Here is a 17,163-nt window from a genome sequence, read left to right as displayed (position 1 = left end):
GGGGAGGGGACTTTGTGCGTTTCTTTTTTTGTTCAGTTTATATTATACAATGACATATTAGTAACTGCTTCTGCGGTAACAATCTTTTTAAGATACACGAAGCTTAGTTAAATTTTGTAAGTGGAAGAGTCAACATCAACATTAATCAACACATTTCTAGAGTTTGGGTTTAATTGACACTCAAATGTTTCATTAAGTGGAAATGTAAAGACAGTTGAGATTAACTATACATGTAGTTCATCAGTCTGAAGTATATCTGATATTATACAAGTATGAGGGAACATTTTTATAAAAGACCCCAATGCCTTTGTGGTCACCTGAGTTATAAGTTAGGTACTAAGGTTTTCATTATTGAGACATTAAGTGGAATAATAAGCATGTAAACAAAGAAAAGTGCATAACAGTTCATGTCTTCAAAGGGGAAAAAAATAAGAAATATTAAAATGAATTATTTTGGTTTCACATGGGAAGAAATACTTTTGGCCTACCCCTGAAGTAGCTGTTCAATACCTTACTTTCTGAGGCTTTTTAATTTCAATTTTATCATAATTATTCCAAACAAGTTTGAACCATTTCCTACTGAAAATGGACAAATAATTCCCAAAATAGCAATTAAGATAAAAACACGAAACTAAAAAAGCTGATTTAAAATACCAGAGGTGCAATGTGCAAGAATCCAAATGATAAAAACGGAGGTAACTTTAATACAGTCAGGTGAATATTTTCATGTTTTAACCAGAAATAAATGGTGCTCACGGTAAATGAATCATTTCTGTATTCAACAACTTTCACCGCATTAGCCAACGCCTTCCCTCCATCTGACAGTTGTAGATACTGCTGAGCTCTTCTATCGTATAGTGTGTGGATGTCGCCTGTTCCGGGTATATCTGATGTCGGTTGTGTCATTTTGTCAGTGGCTGCATACACTTCTGCTTCCTCAGTGTCATCATCATCAGAATTCATTTCTAAATATTAAATACATGCATATCACTTCTTAAAGACATCAGAGTTAAAGCTGTTATTTTCTTACATTTAGTCGCAGTTACCTTGATGTCAAGGACAGAGAAAGTTGTAAATACCGGAAGTACACCGAGAAACTATTTCCTGAGCTATATTCCTAAACTGTATTTATGGTCAAGAGCAAGCAGACTTGTTGAAGTCGACACAGAGAAAGGAAAACGTATGGGGAGGATAAGACCAGATATTCCGGAAGGGTTAGCGTACTCTACTTCACGACACGCGCCATGTAAATCAAACAGCTTCAAAAACAAGAGACACACAGTAATAAAAATTATCAACAATATAAACATTATTCGTTTTTCCCAAAATCCTCATAATGACGAACATAAACCTTTAAATATTTTCCCAATTTCCTAAATAAAAAAAGGAAACGGTAGCGTAGCTATATGTATTTAATAGTGTTATAATTATTGTGTGAATTGAAATCAATTACATTAATGACTTGCATAGAAGAAATAAAATATAATCAATGAGATTTTGTTTCATTTTTTAATAATGAATGAATAAAAAAGAAATACACACTCGTTCTGAGAGGTAAATATACATACCAATATTTATTTGTATATGATTTTGAAATTCAGCATGCATTGGAGAAGATTACAAGGGATACTGACCTGTAGATGTACTTTTGTTTGTGATGTTGGTAATATTTGCACTCTAACCCATAATTAGCTGGTAACGTTGTTCCCCTGTCATTAAAAAGGATAAACATAAGTACACGTTACAGAATCAACGATGGATAGTTTGGCTATACAAATACAGTTACCATTTTAAAGCGAAAGCACTAACAAGATATGTTTAGAAAAGAAGTAAACACTCGTTCTAAGGGAGGTAAACGGTATCGATAAAATAGAGATATCTTTAGACCTGGAGATATGTGATATATGACTTTAATCTTGACGGCAAAAACATACATTGTAGCAGATTTACAAATGATCTTCTATCGAACTTATTCTGTGGTTCAGAAATTACATGTAGTATGCATCGAAATCTTTCTGCAACTAGATTTCGAAAACTTCATTGTCCTCCTAAGTGACGTCATGGTAACTCAGTTTCAGATCCATTGTCAATAATAACTATGGATGTGATGTCTTAGGATGTGATGTCACTCGAAGCATTTTTAATTCTTTTTAACTACAACGCAAGCAATAAATATATAATCGTAATATATCAGCATAATGAGGGTTTTTCACGATTGAAATTTGAAGAAAATATATGATAATTATATAATGAAAGTTGATATGTTATTTTGAAGATGATATTGATTTAGAATATATGCCTGTAATTGTATTTCAAAGACGTTAGGTAATCAAAGCTTAAATTGTGAAAACGATTTTTTTTATGCAAGCATAACATGATGTTATTTCAAGGTTCACCATCAACATTACGGATTCAGAGCGCCATACAAAAATTGAATCCTGACAATTTCCCTACACGAGTTGTTCATAAGGAGTACCTACTTTTTTATCATGAAGGTTTTTTGACAAGATTATAACCAATTGCTTAACTAAATAGTCCTTCTAACATATTTATAAATTTTAGCTATAACTCTGGCAGAATGAGGATGACTGAGTGTAATGATGATGATGCCATTCTATTGTATGTTGATGATGATGAATGTTGTGATGAGTTTAAATAATGGTGATAGTGGTTAGTATTATGCTGAGCCACGAGTACACGAGTAGTTTTAGCTGTGTGTGTGTGTGAGAGTGTGTGTATATATATCATGTTAATGTTTTCAAGTATTCAGTGATCAATCAAATATCATTACCTGTGTCTTACTGCCAATAATGATGCATGCATCTTCAACTGCCTATATAGTGAGGTGTATGTTTATATATTTCTTATAAATTAACATTTCTGTATAAACATATCTGGATTAAACAAACTAACACACACTTTATCCAACACCATAGACTAGTCTCTGCTATCTTACGCTATTTAAGAAAATATGATTTCCTGATACAAAGAACTTCCAAGCCTATTATACCTCTCCTGTTTGATGTATTTTTCTAAGAGTAAATTGATAATTGCACCCATTTGGTGAGTTTCAGCTAACAAATGTCTTCTTTATAACAACATTGAACTACCGAACATAATATTGAATGGACTGACAACGTGACTGCATCATCATAGTAAGATTATTCAGGTATGTTTTAAAGCTACTTAAGCATCGAAGCATGTAAATGTCATTCAGACTTCTTGCAAACTAAAGCCATAACAACCACATTAAGAAGAAAATATTTGACAATTATCATATCAGATCTTTTTTTCGTCACTTTAAGTTTAAACATGCTACTGATGCGACAAGAGTGTATTCTTATGTGTGTATAAAAAAATTGAGAACATGAAAGTCATAGTAAGATTCAACAGATATGTTTTAAATCTCTTTAAACAGCGAAGCATATAGATGTCATTCAGACTTCTTGCATCACAGCCATAACAACAACAACATTAAGAAAAAATATTTGACAATTACCATATACCATATAAGATATTATTTTCGTCACTTTAAGTTAAAACATGGTATTGATGCGACCAGCGTGTATTTTTATATATGATAAATTTGAGATCATGAAAGACAGTTTACTTTCATAACCTCTATATAGATCTAAGTTTATGGCGCCTCATAGATCAGGACATGGTTTGAATGATTTCACAAATAGGTATACTGTATTACAAAATATTTGAATGAGTATGATAAATTTGAACAAGAGTTGAGTGTTGTTATCAACATACACTATAAATACCACACATACTATTGCTATGTAGTAGAGAAATAAATATAAGCTCTTCTGAACCAAATTTCCTAAATAAAGTTCAAATTGCACTGCCAGACTGGTATTCCTCACTGAAGACTTAAATCGACTCCGAACACACACGGTACATGACCTGTACCACCTTCTTTGGGGCTATATATATATATTTGGACAAAAAACGTAACAGGCGACAGAAATGCACTGTCAGACTAGGATTCAAATCCAAAACGCTCTGAACTCTAGATGGATGCTCTACTAATAGCACCAACTGAGCTACCTGGTGGCAGGCAAATGACCCATTTCAGTACTACTTGTCTACATAAGTATGGTTAAGGAAATATATAAAATATAACTTTTTGGTAATGCATAGAAGATTAATTACATGGTGAATTAATTTAAAAGATATGTACACTGGTCAATATATAACTTCAGTTTGTAACTATATTCCCACCTTAAATAGCTTCAGTCTACTTGTCATGACAAGCACAAATTTGTCATTACAAACACAGTTAAATACGGATTAATTATGCATTTATGAAAAATGTGTTAACAAATTTATCTATCAAAGGTTTAGTTCTCGATGAAACATTTTTATATGAATTTTTATAGAGAATAAATTAAGACACCGAAGAGCCGCTTTTACTCAGGCCATGCAAAGCCAGCGACAAGCAATATCCTGAATTGAAGATAAATATTAAACAAATAGATTAGTTGCAGTCATCCTGAATTGTGTCCAAAGTTTAGCTCGCACGGTCCAAATTAAGGACCAATGCGATTGTATGTGTGCTGTACTCGATGGATGGTCCAGGGGATCCAACATTGTACAAATGGAAGGACTAACCTCTGGGGAGCTAAAACGGGGGGCCCAAAAGAGGTTATAACTTGGAATTGGTTGGTATCCCTAACCTTTAACAAAAGGTGGTCTCCCCACTTATGGAGACCATAACATTGAAAAATTGAGATCCTTACCTCACAACTAATATCGTAGAGCTGGGAAACTTACTAATTTGAAAGACGGAGTACTTTCGTTTTGTTTATTTACTTTGTCAGACCATAACACTTATACAACTTTTGACTTAAGCGCCGTACCAAAAATTTTAGTACGGAATAGTGAGTATGCTACATATATAATTCTTGCCCAAAATCAATATACTTGCAGAGTTATACATTTTGAGACATTTTTGTCCAATTGCATCATTGATTGGCACATACTACTAAGCCCCATATTGGCAGAGTTAAGGCCCTTTGTTCATCTTCTTTGTCAACGCTATAATTGTCTCCAATGTTTAACTAAGCACTACAGAACTAAAAAAAAACATACACATCTTGGTATGACGGAGTGTCAAATACTATATTTAGGGCCTTGAGTCCTTTACTTGCAGAGTTATATGGTCCTTTGTCCAGACTACAACCTTAACAAGTTTGGGGCAGCAAACCGTTATACATCATGACAGGACAAATTGTAACCTACATATATTTTAAGGAACGAAGAGCGAAATTAAAGACATTTTATTTTGAATTGTTTGTTTTCTTTTTTTCAGGCCACAACTCCAACGTTTTGCAACTTTATGTCGCATGCATTCCCTTCATGTAGACTATGGCCCTTTGATGTCTGGCCAAGATAAGCAATAATTATCCCGTGTTAGAACATGTACTAGATTACAGGTACCATTTATGCAAAATCAAATCGCAAAATTCAAAGCTCCGACTAATTTTTCTGCCGTACATTATCTCAGCTGCTATTGCATTAAATGGTATCAAACTTTTGTATATGAAGTTCATGAGAATGTGGTACCTCACATTCTCAAACAAGGCACTGTGACCTCAATTTGACCTTTGATGCTAAACTTGATTACTATAATAATGGTTTCCAGACCATATTTTAGCTGCTCATAAATGGGTATCAAACATGTTATATGGGTACATCATGGGAAGGCGGTGTGGCATCCCAAAAGCAAGGTCACTGTGACCTCAATTTCACCTTTGACCTTGAATCGAGTACTGAAATAATGGTTTCAAGAGCATATCTCGACGACTGTTTGGTGATTTGCCTTCAAACCTTTTATATAGGAACATCATAGGATGTCGGCATGTCCATCCTAAAATGAGGTCACTGTGACCTCAATTTGACCTTTGGATGACCTTGATTTCAGGTACTGAAATAATGGTTTCAGTGAAGCATATATCAGCTGTTGTTACAAGGTCAATTTGACTTTTGATCTTTGACCTCAATTCCAAATACTGATTGAGACCTTTAATCTTTGTTTGTTGAACATGGAAAGACATTTACTGCACTAGTGAAACTATGATTGATTGTGGTGCTGCTGACCAATTTGATGTTTATAACGTAAACAGTAGAGATACCAACGCTATACAATACAATTGCTGGGCAGGCAAGAAAAGTTTACACATATGCTACGACAATGGCCACATGGTTCAGTCCCTGACTCTGGGGATTAAGTCCACCGTCATCAAAAGAAAAAGTTAGAATTGCAACCCTATCACCATACATAACCATATTCAAGTACTTAAAAAGAGGGGTCGTTATTGAAATGCTTCTTTCCCGATAACTCTATTCAATTTTAATGCGATTATATATATAATTGATGACAATGTAACATTATTGACAAAGGAAAACCTAAACCTGTCTGCCTATTGTCTATATATTGTATCTATTTTCATAATTAAATCCATGTATTCATTTTTTGCTGTTGCAGACATGGAGAATATTATATATATTATGTTTTGGTTAGCTTGTAATAATAATAATTATAACAAGTACTAATTCACAAAACTACTCCCATTGTCTCGAAGATGGAAAAATTAAACCTTCATATCTTTGAGCAAAATCGAGCAATATTTAATTTCGACCAATCAGAGGCCATGGCGGCCATTTTTGTTGTCTGATCGGAAAATGAAAGGTCTTTTACACACACCCTGACTTCGTTTGGGGGCTTAATAGTAATAAAACAAAACAAAAAACAATAGGTCTTTTCACCAGTTGGTGAACAGCCTTAATGAGGAGTTATCAGCTGCTTATATCGATTTCACAATCAGGACACATTTAATAGTGGGCTATACAACGCAAAAACGAAAGTGAAATAGATAGATTCCTGGTAGGCATTTTTATTTTTAGATAGCGATTTTTATTCTGGGTGTTATGTTCTTATCGTACAAAGTATTTTGTAGGTCATAATATACATTCCTGTTATATTTTAACTATAGTTAAAGTGGAAAATTCAAAGAAAAGAATATATAAAGAGACCGCAATTATACCATGCTAATATGTATATTGCATATTCCATAACTTTATTGGACTACAGCAAAAACAACAAGAGAATACTGACGTGTCTTGATAAGTTCATGAATAAATTCAGCTTCTCAAAAATAAAAATAAAAAATCGGTCACAATTTGTGCCCATTGGAATACCCAGTCTGTTGGAAAATCTTGCCACCGAACTCAGCAAAGATATTATCAACCAGGAACTCCATCATTTTGTTTTAGTGTTTGTTTTATTCACCTTACGTGGCATGTGAAAGGTATATTACCATTGATTAACTATTCCCAAGACAACTAACGTGAATAGTGGGTAAATTACGATTCACTAGGTAGTCACATACCAAGGATTTGAATAGGAGATATATTTCGATTAACAATCTATTAACATTCTACGTTAATTAAATATAAAGTATATTACGACTAACTAGCTAATCACCTGCCAGGTATATTACTATTCAATAACCATTCAGATGATACGCAAGGTCAATAGCAGGTATTTTACGATTTACTAACAGTTCATAAAGTAGGTTAGGTAAATAGCGGGTATAATTCATAACGATTCACTAAATCAGTCGCGTTTCATTATCTACCGGGTATACTGTGCAAAACATCTTCATGTTTACGTTGGCGCTAATGTTATACAATTCATGATTATTATCAGTCAATATCTCCTCTAAGAAACAAACCCAGAACCTTTCATTTACTAGTCTGATGCTCTACCGCTCAAGCCTAAAATATATTCACCCTAGTCAAGGCTGTGTATACGGCCTGTATTTCACCAGGTTGACAAGTCTCTTACATGGCTAAAGCTCCTGCCTTAAGAAGTTAGAGGCGGGTTGTGCTGCTGCTCTCGTAACAAAATTGTAAACAGACAACAGTGAACAAAAGGCATCTCTACCACTATGTTTTTATTTTGCATACAATTATTATTCACAAGGAGCTGATGTATACCTATACATATTAAATACTTTGTATAACACATGTATCAGTTTCCTAAAACCGGTTTCTTATGCCTGGTTGCACAATCAGGTCTCTACACTATGACAGGACAGGTGACATACAGAACTTACATAACCACCCAGGCAAACTTCACAGAATCTTAACAACACACTACTCTGAAACATGGCGATTCAACACGACACATCAGTCCGGAAGTGGTTGGTGCTCGTTGCAAGCTTTTTCAACATGTTTTTCTGTGCTGGATTTCCATTCAATATGTCAGTGTTAAACACGGAATTTTTACGTGTATTCGAGAGAAGTAAAGCGGAAACGGCACTTGTACAGTCTGTTATTTCAGGAACACTGTTAATTGCAGGTATGTATCAGGTGGGAGTATACCAACAAGTTGGTTTTGTTAGTTAATTAAAGGGTTTTGGCCACGATATTAACATTCTGTAAAAATAAGCGAAACCTGTAATATACTTAAATGAATACCGAATCATCCATCAACGCGCGTTCAGAAGGGTCCCGTTACCTAGATATAAGCAACTAAAGGTGATCGCTCCTTACTGGGGAGACTTTTAACGAGCTTACATGTCACGTGGTACTTGTGACGTCAGAGTGGCACGGTTTGGGTCACTTGTCGATATAACAGGTAGCAAGGGTTCAGGAGCTACACCCTCCTATATATTTCTGATTTGTTTCAATTTACACGTCTTACAGTGTGAATCTTGGCATAAACTACATATTTATTCTGAAAATAGTGTGCCACAAGTACTCATTACGAGTTCTAGGATCCGTCGCTGAAGATATATTTTTGTTTAAAAGGCTGCTAAACAAACGTTCATTTAGGAATGTTAAACCACCATAACTATAAACATAATGAAGCTTTAGTATTCAGAAATTTCGCAAAAATGTAATATTTTACTTGCTTCCCATACTTCACTGGCATAAAACAATATACTGTTCACATAAGTGACAAAAAGGTTTAACAAAATCTTCACATATAGATTCAATGTAGAACATTTTGAGAATAAGGCAAACATGGCTTTGCGCCCTTGCTCCGTTTTGCATGCAACTAAAGTTAGTATTGAACTTAAATTTAATACCTAGATATGTGAAGTTCTGCGACACCTTCATCATTTAGGTTCCACATTTCATTGTTTCTCTCCTTTTCGCCTTTACGGAACACCACAGGCTTTGTTTAATCCGTATTAATAGTCAGATTTCATTTCTTTGAATAATCTGATAGATTATCGAGTAATTTTTGCAATCCTTCGACAGATTCAGAAAATAGCACTAAGTCGTCCGCATATAGCAATTAAAACAGACTCAGTTCTTCAAATTCATTGTGGTTTATACATTTGGAGATAAAAAAAACGATTCAAAGTCGTTAATGTGCATAGAAAAAAGTATCGGCGATAAAATTATTAACATCGTCAGTTTTCAGTCCAGCATAAGGAAAAAAACATGAACAATACAGGTAAACACTGCTGAAATTTACTTTAATCCTTTCAACAATTTTGTTTCTTCTAACACTGGGGACAAAAAGAAACGCGCCGGTACACCATACTACCTGTGCTAGTTGGAGGATCGGTTATAATTGCCATTGGGCCATGACCGTCACCGGTAACACTTCTGGGGTAATAAGTTTATCTGTTAATTCACAGGTAGGTATCGTAAATGCCATTTGGCTATAATATTAATTGATAAGAACTACAGGTAAATAAGATACTATTTGAATCACAGGTAAGATATTTCGATGTGTAAACTGTGTATTACTATCTCTCAGCTTGAAGTTATATTGAATGTAGTTGATGCAGGCACGAAATTAGATTTCCGCGATTCAGGCCTGAATGTATAACTTTTCTTTCGGAGAACATTATCGATGTCTTTATTTGTTGATTGATGATATTACCCACACAACATATATTGATTGCTGTCTTTACTTACTCGGTTATGCAGATAATATATTCATATGACATGTAAAGGGCGTGTCTTGCCACTATGACGTCACACATCACGTGACTTCGTACTGAGTTTAAAACATGCATATTCACTAGCTAGGCTGATATAGATGGGGCGTCACATGGCCTGTCTATCCTATGATTACCGAGAGAGACGGGGTCTCGGTCACTACACGTATTATTGCATCAAATGACCGTAAAATTTGAAATTATGAAAAATTGTGGCCAAAATCATTTAAGGATACATTCGTGTTAATCGATAATCTAATTCAATATTCAGATTTAACGCGCTTGCTTATAATCTAATTCGAATACAACATTCCAATAACAATTTAGAAGCAGAGAATACCAAACTGTAGCAACTTTAGAATTATGTTTTACAATTTTTCTGTCATCCGTCAACATGCCACGGAAATCATGATATTAAGAGCAATATCTTGCATACCGAAGCAACGGCGATATGTAATCCCGGTAGGTTAGGGAAGCCATTATATTACAATTAAGAAAGGGAATGTTTACGATCGGAATACCGGAATCATCAGGATTTTTGTAAATCCTAACAGTAAGTTGTCTCCGGTGGTCATGTTGTAACTGAAGAACTAGGTAAGACACTGATGTAGACTAGTTTGTATTGTCCTTTACTTTTAAGTTCATCGGTTTTATTGTATCTACATAACGTTTAGGTTATAGAGCGGAACTTGGACATATTTATCAACACCCTATTAAGTGTAATGTATATGGAACTTGATTAAGATACTCCAGGAAGCACACTGAACAGACAGACACATAAAATGTTCGAGATATAATCCATTTAGCAATACATATTTTTAAACTGATGACAATTATTTAAGATATCTGAGGTGAGGAATCGCATGAATTTGAAAACCGACTTAACTCGAAACTTAATTGACAGGATTGATTTCGTTTTTTATTCTAGTCTGTTATCAAAAAATAAATTGGAAAAAAAATAGAAAAATAAAACACTACCAAACAAAACACCTTCAATAGATAAGAATATTTCAATGTTGATCAGTTCCATGTTCGGGTGAATTTTCCTTTTTCTTTAGTTGTTTATGGTTCGGCGCTTATACTTGACGTCCTCCAGAAGTACCCCGACCGGGTTAGTAATGTCAAACTCTCGCTGTTGCCCAGTGGAATTGCCTAGGCGTAATTTTATCATCCTGCTGTCAAATCAGTCTTGAGTAGGGAAGTCCAGTGTTGTATTACAGCACTTATCTAACACTGCTGTAAATGTTTATCCATAGCCTCTTACGGCTTATTCCATATCCAGTAGAATGGTAAGTACACCTGCCTGCTAAATGATTAAACCAACCGCTTTCAGTGTGCTCCTACAACGCAGCAACCGCAATGTCTTCCACATTCACTTGATTTGCTTTTGGTTTGTTAACGTGCCATTATCAGCTAAGGACATTTCAGGACAGGTCCACCATGTGAGAGACATATGATTGTATGTGTGTAGTGTGCTGGAGGTGGTATGTTGGTCTATTTGCCGCCTTGTCATACCGCAGATCTGATGCCGACTTTACAGCGCTATCTTCCTGAAATACCATGCCAAAAGCCCCTAGCCCGGTATTCAACCCGGTTACATTATACTGACATCATGTAATTCAGTTGTTGCAATATACCAAAATATTGAAGGTATAGTAGGAAATAATATCTACCATTTTTAAGGACTTTGGCTTCTCCCGGTCTTGGAACAGAACCGACTTTCTTCCTGGTTTGAAAAACACGTTAAACATTAAAGCCGAATGTTGTTTGGGAACAAAATGAAATATAATAATACGAATGTTGTGATCTGGGCAACGGACGGATGACGCTACTTCCGGATGATGACCGACAATGGACTACTGTTAAATAGTTTTAAGGTTAATCAACCAATTTTGCACACCCTATCCCTATACATTTTAGGCAGTTAAAATAAGATTGCAGACATTCCATACGTGAATAATGCACTAAATGGTTGAATACCAATATATGTTACTTTTGCAATGGCAGGTTACCCTTGCGGTCAAAGCGTAAACAGATTTGGAGTACGCAAAATGGGCATTCTTTCCGGACTGCTGGCTTCAGTCGGACTCTCTGTTTCCTTTTTTGCAACAAGCATCCCTTATCTCGTCATCACTGTGGGTATAATAACAGGTAAGCAATTATAAGCTATCATTCTGTGTTCCCAGGGTTTGTCTTGAGAACAATCTCTCAAACCCTGAAAACATTGTTTGATCAAATGTGTATCATTAATATACTACTACCTTATGTATTTCTTCATAAATAAAAAAGAAAACTTAACACCGTATTTTCCAAACGACTCCTAGCTATAGGCTCCTCCGTCGTTTTATATATTTTTTATTTTAGAAAATACATTCCCAAATTGGACAATCCCTTTTCATGTTCATGCTAGCAGTAGGTGGTATAAAGTAGTATATAGATGATAATTACTCATATCATATGTTGGGTGAAATAAATGATGTGACAGGTGAGAATTGGGGAATCAAGCACTAGGTGAAGTTATGAGTGTGATCATGTAATCTTGCCAGAACCATGCAACAGATGAAATAATAGATGTCCTAACGTTAGTATGATGGAACAATGCACAAGGTGAATATTTGGTGTGGTCTGTGGTGTGTGAGTCACTAGCTACATAACTGCATTTTCTCTAGGAATGAATAAATGCGCTTATGAATATACGTTTACAGTAGGAAAATGGAAATTATATTTCAGGAGAAACGTTCCACTTATTGACATACATTGTATATATGTATAAAAATCTGTTGAACTCTTTAAGTTTTGATGTCATCCCTGTCATCATTATCATCAGTTGGAGAACCTGATGAGACATTCTTTGCGAAAAAAAAAAGGATAATGAATCGATTTTGATGTAACATTTCAATCTTGCGCAAAAAAAAAGGGATAATGACTTGATTTTGATGTAACATTTCCATCGGCTACATATTCACACTAAACACGTTGGTTCTTACAGGTCTAGGATTGTCATTGGCGTTTGTAGCGTCTACTACTGCAACAGGTGAGTATTTTACTGGAAACGCCAGACATTTGGCTTTGTCCTTTGTGGCATGTGGATCTGGATGTGGTTCAATGGTTTTCCCGTACCTATTGGACAGGCTTATTAGCGTGTTCGGCTGGAGAGGATGTTTACTCATCGTTGGAGGACTCATGGCGAATATGATCTGGCTGTTTGCCATTTGTAAACCCCTAACAGTCGGTTTGGCACAGTCAAAATATGTGCAATCAAATAAAAGCAATTTGAAGCCGCATCAAATCAATGATACTGGACTAAACACTTCTAACGGGCATACACATTGTTGCATGAAGCTGGTGTTGCTGTCAAAGAGCTATGACTTTATCATCTACATCCTTGGTATGACATGCACTTTTCCTGCTTTTATATGTATTCTGATTTACATAATAGAATTTCTGAAGACAAAGTCATTTGACAGTGAGGAAGCATTGCTGCTTTATCTCTTTATGAATGTAGCCAACACGCTGGGCAGAATGATTCCCGGGTTATGTAAGTACATACCTCATGTGAGTTCACTGGTCATACCAGCACTTACTACAATCATAAGTTGTATTTCGACTGTTGGACTATTGTTTGCAAATACATATAAACAACACCTCCTTCTGATGTGTGGATTCGGACTAGCGATAGGAAGCAATGTAACGGTGATGTCGATGACGACCATTAAGCTTGTTGGATTAGCTAATTACTCTGTTGGTGTTGGGATCTTGATGACGGTTACCGGTGTCAGTTCCGTGTGTGCCGGGACCATTTCAGGTACGCATGCGCTGTGTCAGTAGTACAGGTAGACAACCTCAGCTTTGATTACCACACTCAAGCTTAGATGCCCTTAGTACAAAATACACGAAGAGAGTTTTATGCTATCATTGCTCAGCTATGAATAAAAAATAAATAAATACATAGTTGAATTCAGGAGATTAAACTATCATTATAAGTTTCTAACTTATATGTATTTTTTAGGTTATGTATCCTTGATATATATATTGATTAAATCACTGTCATCAAATTTAGATATTCCACATGTGCTTTAATATTCACATGATTTCTCATTTGGCCGACATAAACCGTCGCATTAATAACCTGCGAAAGGTAGGGTGGCGCAGTGGATAACTCCCTCGCCTTACACCCAGGCGGCAGATGTTCAATTACCCGATCGGACCTGAAAAATCTGGGGTTACCTGCCAAATATCCAAGGTTTTCTCCGGGTACTCCAGTTTTCCTCCCACATTAAGGAACCCCGTGCGATTACATCTGGACCAACAAGAGAGATTATTTTAAATTGTTGTAAAATAAATACAGTTTCTATTTATATACATTAATGTATGAATTCTACAATGGTCACGGAGTCGCTCTAGTTATCACTCTGTATAAACAACCTTTACTGTTGCTACTAAATATAACCTGCTGGTGACCTATCCGTTCCCAAAAACAAAATTTTGGAAGTTTATAACTTTTTCTTCAGAAAAAATTAATTAATACGCAATTGTCTCCGTTCAAGTGTCTTTTGGTCGAGGGTCTATACATTCCCACTGAAGAGCTTCATGGCCACGTATAAAATATATCTTAAGATTGTTTTTTCGAGGTATTATCCCGATATTTGTCGAAATTTCGATTAAGAGACATGCAAAAGCGATTTTTTTTCTACATGACCCTTAAGATCTTCCGTACGTCCAAGTTGCTCTAGTTCGAAAATTAATATAAGTAGCCTTCTGTTTTCTTCTTTCTTACTTGTCACTATATAATATTTTTATAGATGACAGAAAAAATGGATGTTACATATTTGTTAGATTATTTTTTGATAACGGATATTCTACACAAAAACATATGCTAAGTTTGTCCCGTCCCATGGTCTCTTCTTCGTAATAGTTGAAACCTGAGGGTCCATAATGTTTTGGAAACTCTAATTAGAAAGTAAAATCGGAAGTCATGTGTTGTTATTGACTTTCCTGTTGAATGAAAGAATACAATTAGATGTTTAACACATTTATCATTGGAGGACAGCCTACCGTAACCATTACAAATTAGGTGAGCTAATTTAAAACATAAAACATTTGTACTCTATACGAAAGTAATATATAACGGCTATAATTGCGTTTTCACCTTTTCTATTATTAAATCCTTTACTTACATTACAGGCTGGCTACTCGACCTGACGGGTACTTACACGGTGGCATACTACAGTGCTGCAGCCTCCCACGGCGTGGCCGTATGTCTGTTCTGTCTTGCAGCATTGATACGGAAACATAATCAACTTACATCTGATAAATATCATCTCGGAGATTCAGTTGACGGACCATGAACCACTTGTGTGCATCACCACTTTCAAGGTTCAGTTGACAGATAATGAACTACTTCAGTGTATTAATATATCGCCGAACATCGAACCGTTACCACTTCCATGGTTCAGTCATTCGTTTACCATGAGAAGACGCAGTATGGCTATGCAACTCAATTTGTACTAACATTTTAAAATTTATTTCCGAAAAAAAATGTGAATAAGCTTTTTCTATCCATCCCCCTTAAAATTGTCTTTAAAACTTACAAATAATAAATCATGGCTGTTCTTAATATATAGCTGATGTCTAGATTGATCAACTGGTATAACTGCCACATATGTCACAGACAAACTAGCGCACAATGATAAGTTTGTCTGTGACACATGTGGCAGTTATACCAGTTGGTCTGCTACATCTATGCAGTTTATTGTTTAAATAAACTCCAAGTGTTTTTTCTGTTCAAATAAGAACTGTGATCACATTTCATACAAAGTTCTATCTCCGGAATTCGTGCACCAAGTTATTCCCAACATCAGTTACTGTTACAGTGTTAATGAAACATGACGAGGTATATCAATCTAGACATCAGCTATATTTTAAGAACAGTCATGATTTATTATTTGTAAGTTTTAAAGGCAATTTTGTTTGAGTATTACTTGACTGCCTTGAACTTTCCTTTATACATTGAACTCAAAGAAATCATTTCACAAATTGAATTAGACAACACATTCATGAGCTGTGTTTATCATAACTCCGTACAAATGTCTTTATGCTAGAGTAATAACTTTCCATCGGCAATCATTCGCTAACGTTTATATTCATAAGGGAACAGCATTGTACATATGGGCGTTTACTATCCCTGTGTTACCCTTAATTGTTCGTTGAGTATACCATTGCTATGTATATGTACTTAAAACCTAAATGAGGCCGAACGAACATTTGTGAATATTTTTTTCCGTCCAAGTAACCAAATGTCTGTTTTATGACACCTATATGAATTAATTTGATTGTTGAATATGCGTTTTAAATCTTAAGTCTTAATCCACCCTAACTATTCTTTGATTAAGTTCGATAATTCCTCCTCCCTTGTCTGTTGAACGATGTGATGTATCTTCCTGTGTTTTGCAGACCGGTCATCATTTAAAACCTTTAAATAATTTTGCATTTTTAAGAGCTGTATATCCAACCAATTTATCAGATTGCAATAATCATCTTGGAGTACACTGAGAAACACTTAAGAACGAAAAAATCAATTCTACGACTTAATCTACCTTTTTATACCAGTAAACTTCAATTACCATCGAATTTTACAAAACACAATCTAAATCATAAATCCATGACCCAACTTAATGACGTACCAGCTAAATAATCTATGCATGGCTAACTTAATGATGTACAATCTAAATCATATTTGCATGGCCCAAATTACGGAAACACTCTCCAAATTAGCGGAGCACCATTTAAATTTAAAAACCATATCCAAGTTATCGGGACATGGACCAGTTTTCAGGAACAACAACCAATTTTCAGGGACAACAACCAATTTTCAGGAACATAACAATTCAATAAGATTGTGCCTTTGTTCCCGAAAACTGGTCGTTGGCCCCCGAAAATTAAGTCGTTGTCCCGCTCACTCGCACAGCGGTATTCCCTTTGATGTAGCCGCGCTCCGGCGAAGCCCGTACAGGTGAGGCAGTCTATAGTCCCTGCCTTGCTGGCCGTGTTGTCGGTATAGCTATGCAAAGACGGTCGCTCTAATTCCGTAATCAAAACGATATAATAACACAGGTCGATAGTACACTTATATTTACTTCGAATGAAATAAATAAAGACCAAGGAAATAATGCTTATTTTGTACTACGGC

General features: G+C 35.4%; 1 protein-coding gene across 2 annotated transcripts; it reads left to right on the top strand.

Annotated features, from left to right (window-relative positions):
• The first annotated feature begins 8,127 nt into the window (after positions 1-8,127).
• Positions 8,128-15,575, top strand: LOC110450985 (monocarboxylate transporter 6-like). Of its 2 annotated transcripts, XM_021498804.1 has the most exons (4): positions 8,128-8,374; positions 11,982-12,125; positions 12,964-13,008; positions 15,159-15,575. In XM_021498804.1, the coding sequence occupies exons 1-4, from the start codon at positions 8,182-8,184 to the stop codon at positions 15,320-15,322; spliced, it is 546 nt and encodes a 181-aa protein (XP_021354479.1). In that variant the 5' UTR covers positions 8,128-8,181; the 3' UTR covers positions 15,323-15,575. The 2 variants fall into 2 exon arrangements, with proteins under 2 accessions (XP_021354479.1, XP_021354478.1); XM_021498803.1 differs by lacking the exons at positions 8,128-8,374; positions 11,982-12,125; positions 12,964-13,008 and adding an exon at positions 13,037-13,779.
• The last annotated feature ends 1,588 nt before the right edge of the window (positions 15,576-17,163 follow it).

Source organism: Mizuhopecten yessoensis, unplaced genomic scaffold (assembly GCF_002113885.1).
Source record: "Mizuhopecten yessoensis strain PY_sf001 unplaced genomic scaffold, ASM211388v2 scaffold5625, whole genome shotgun sequence".
Lineage (NCBI taxonomy): Eukaryota > Metazoa > Mollusca > Bivalvia > Pectinida > Pectinidae > Mizuhopecten > Mizuhopecten yessoensis.
This window is presented reverse-complemented; position numbering and strand designations above follow the sequence as displayed.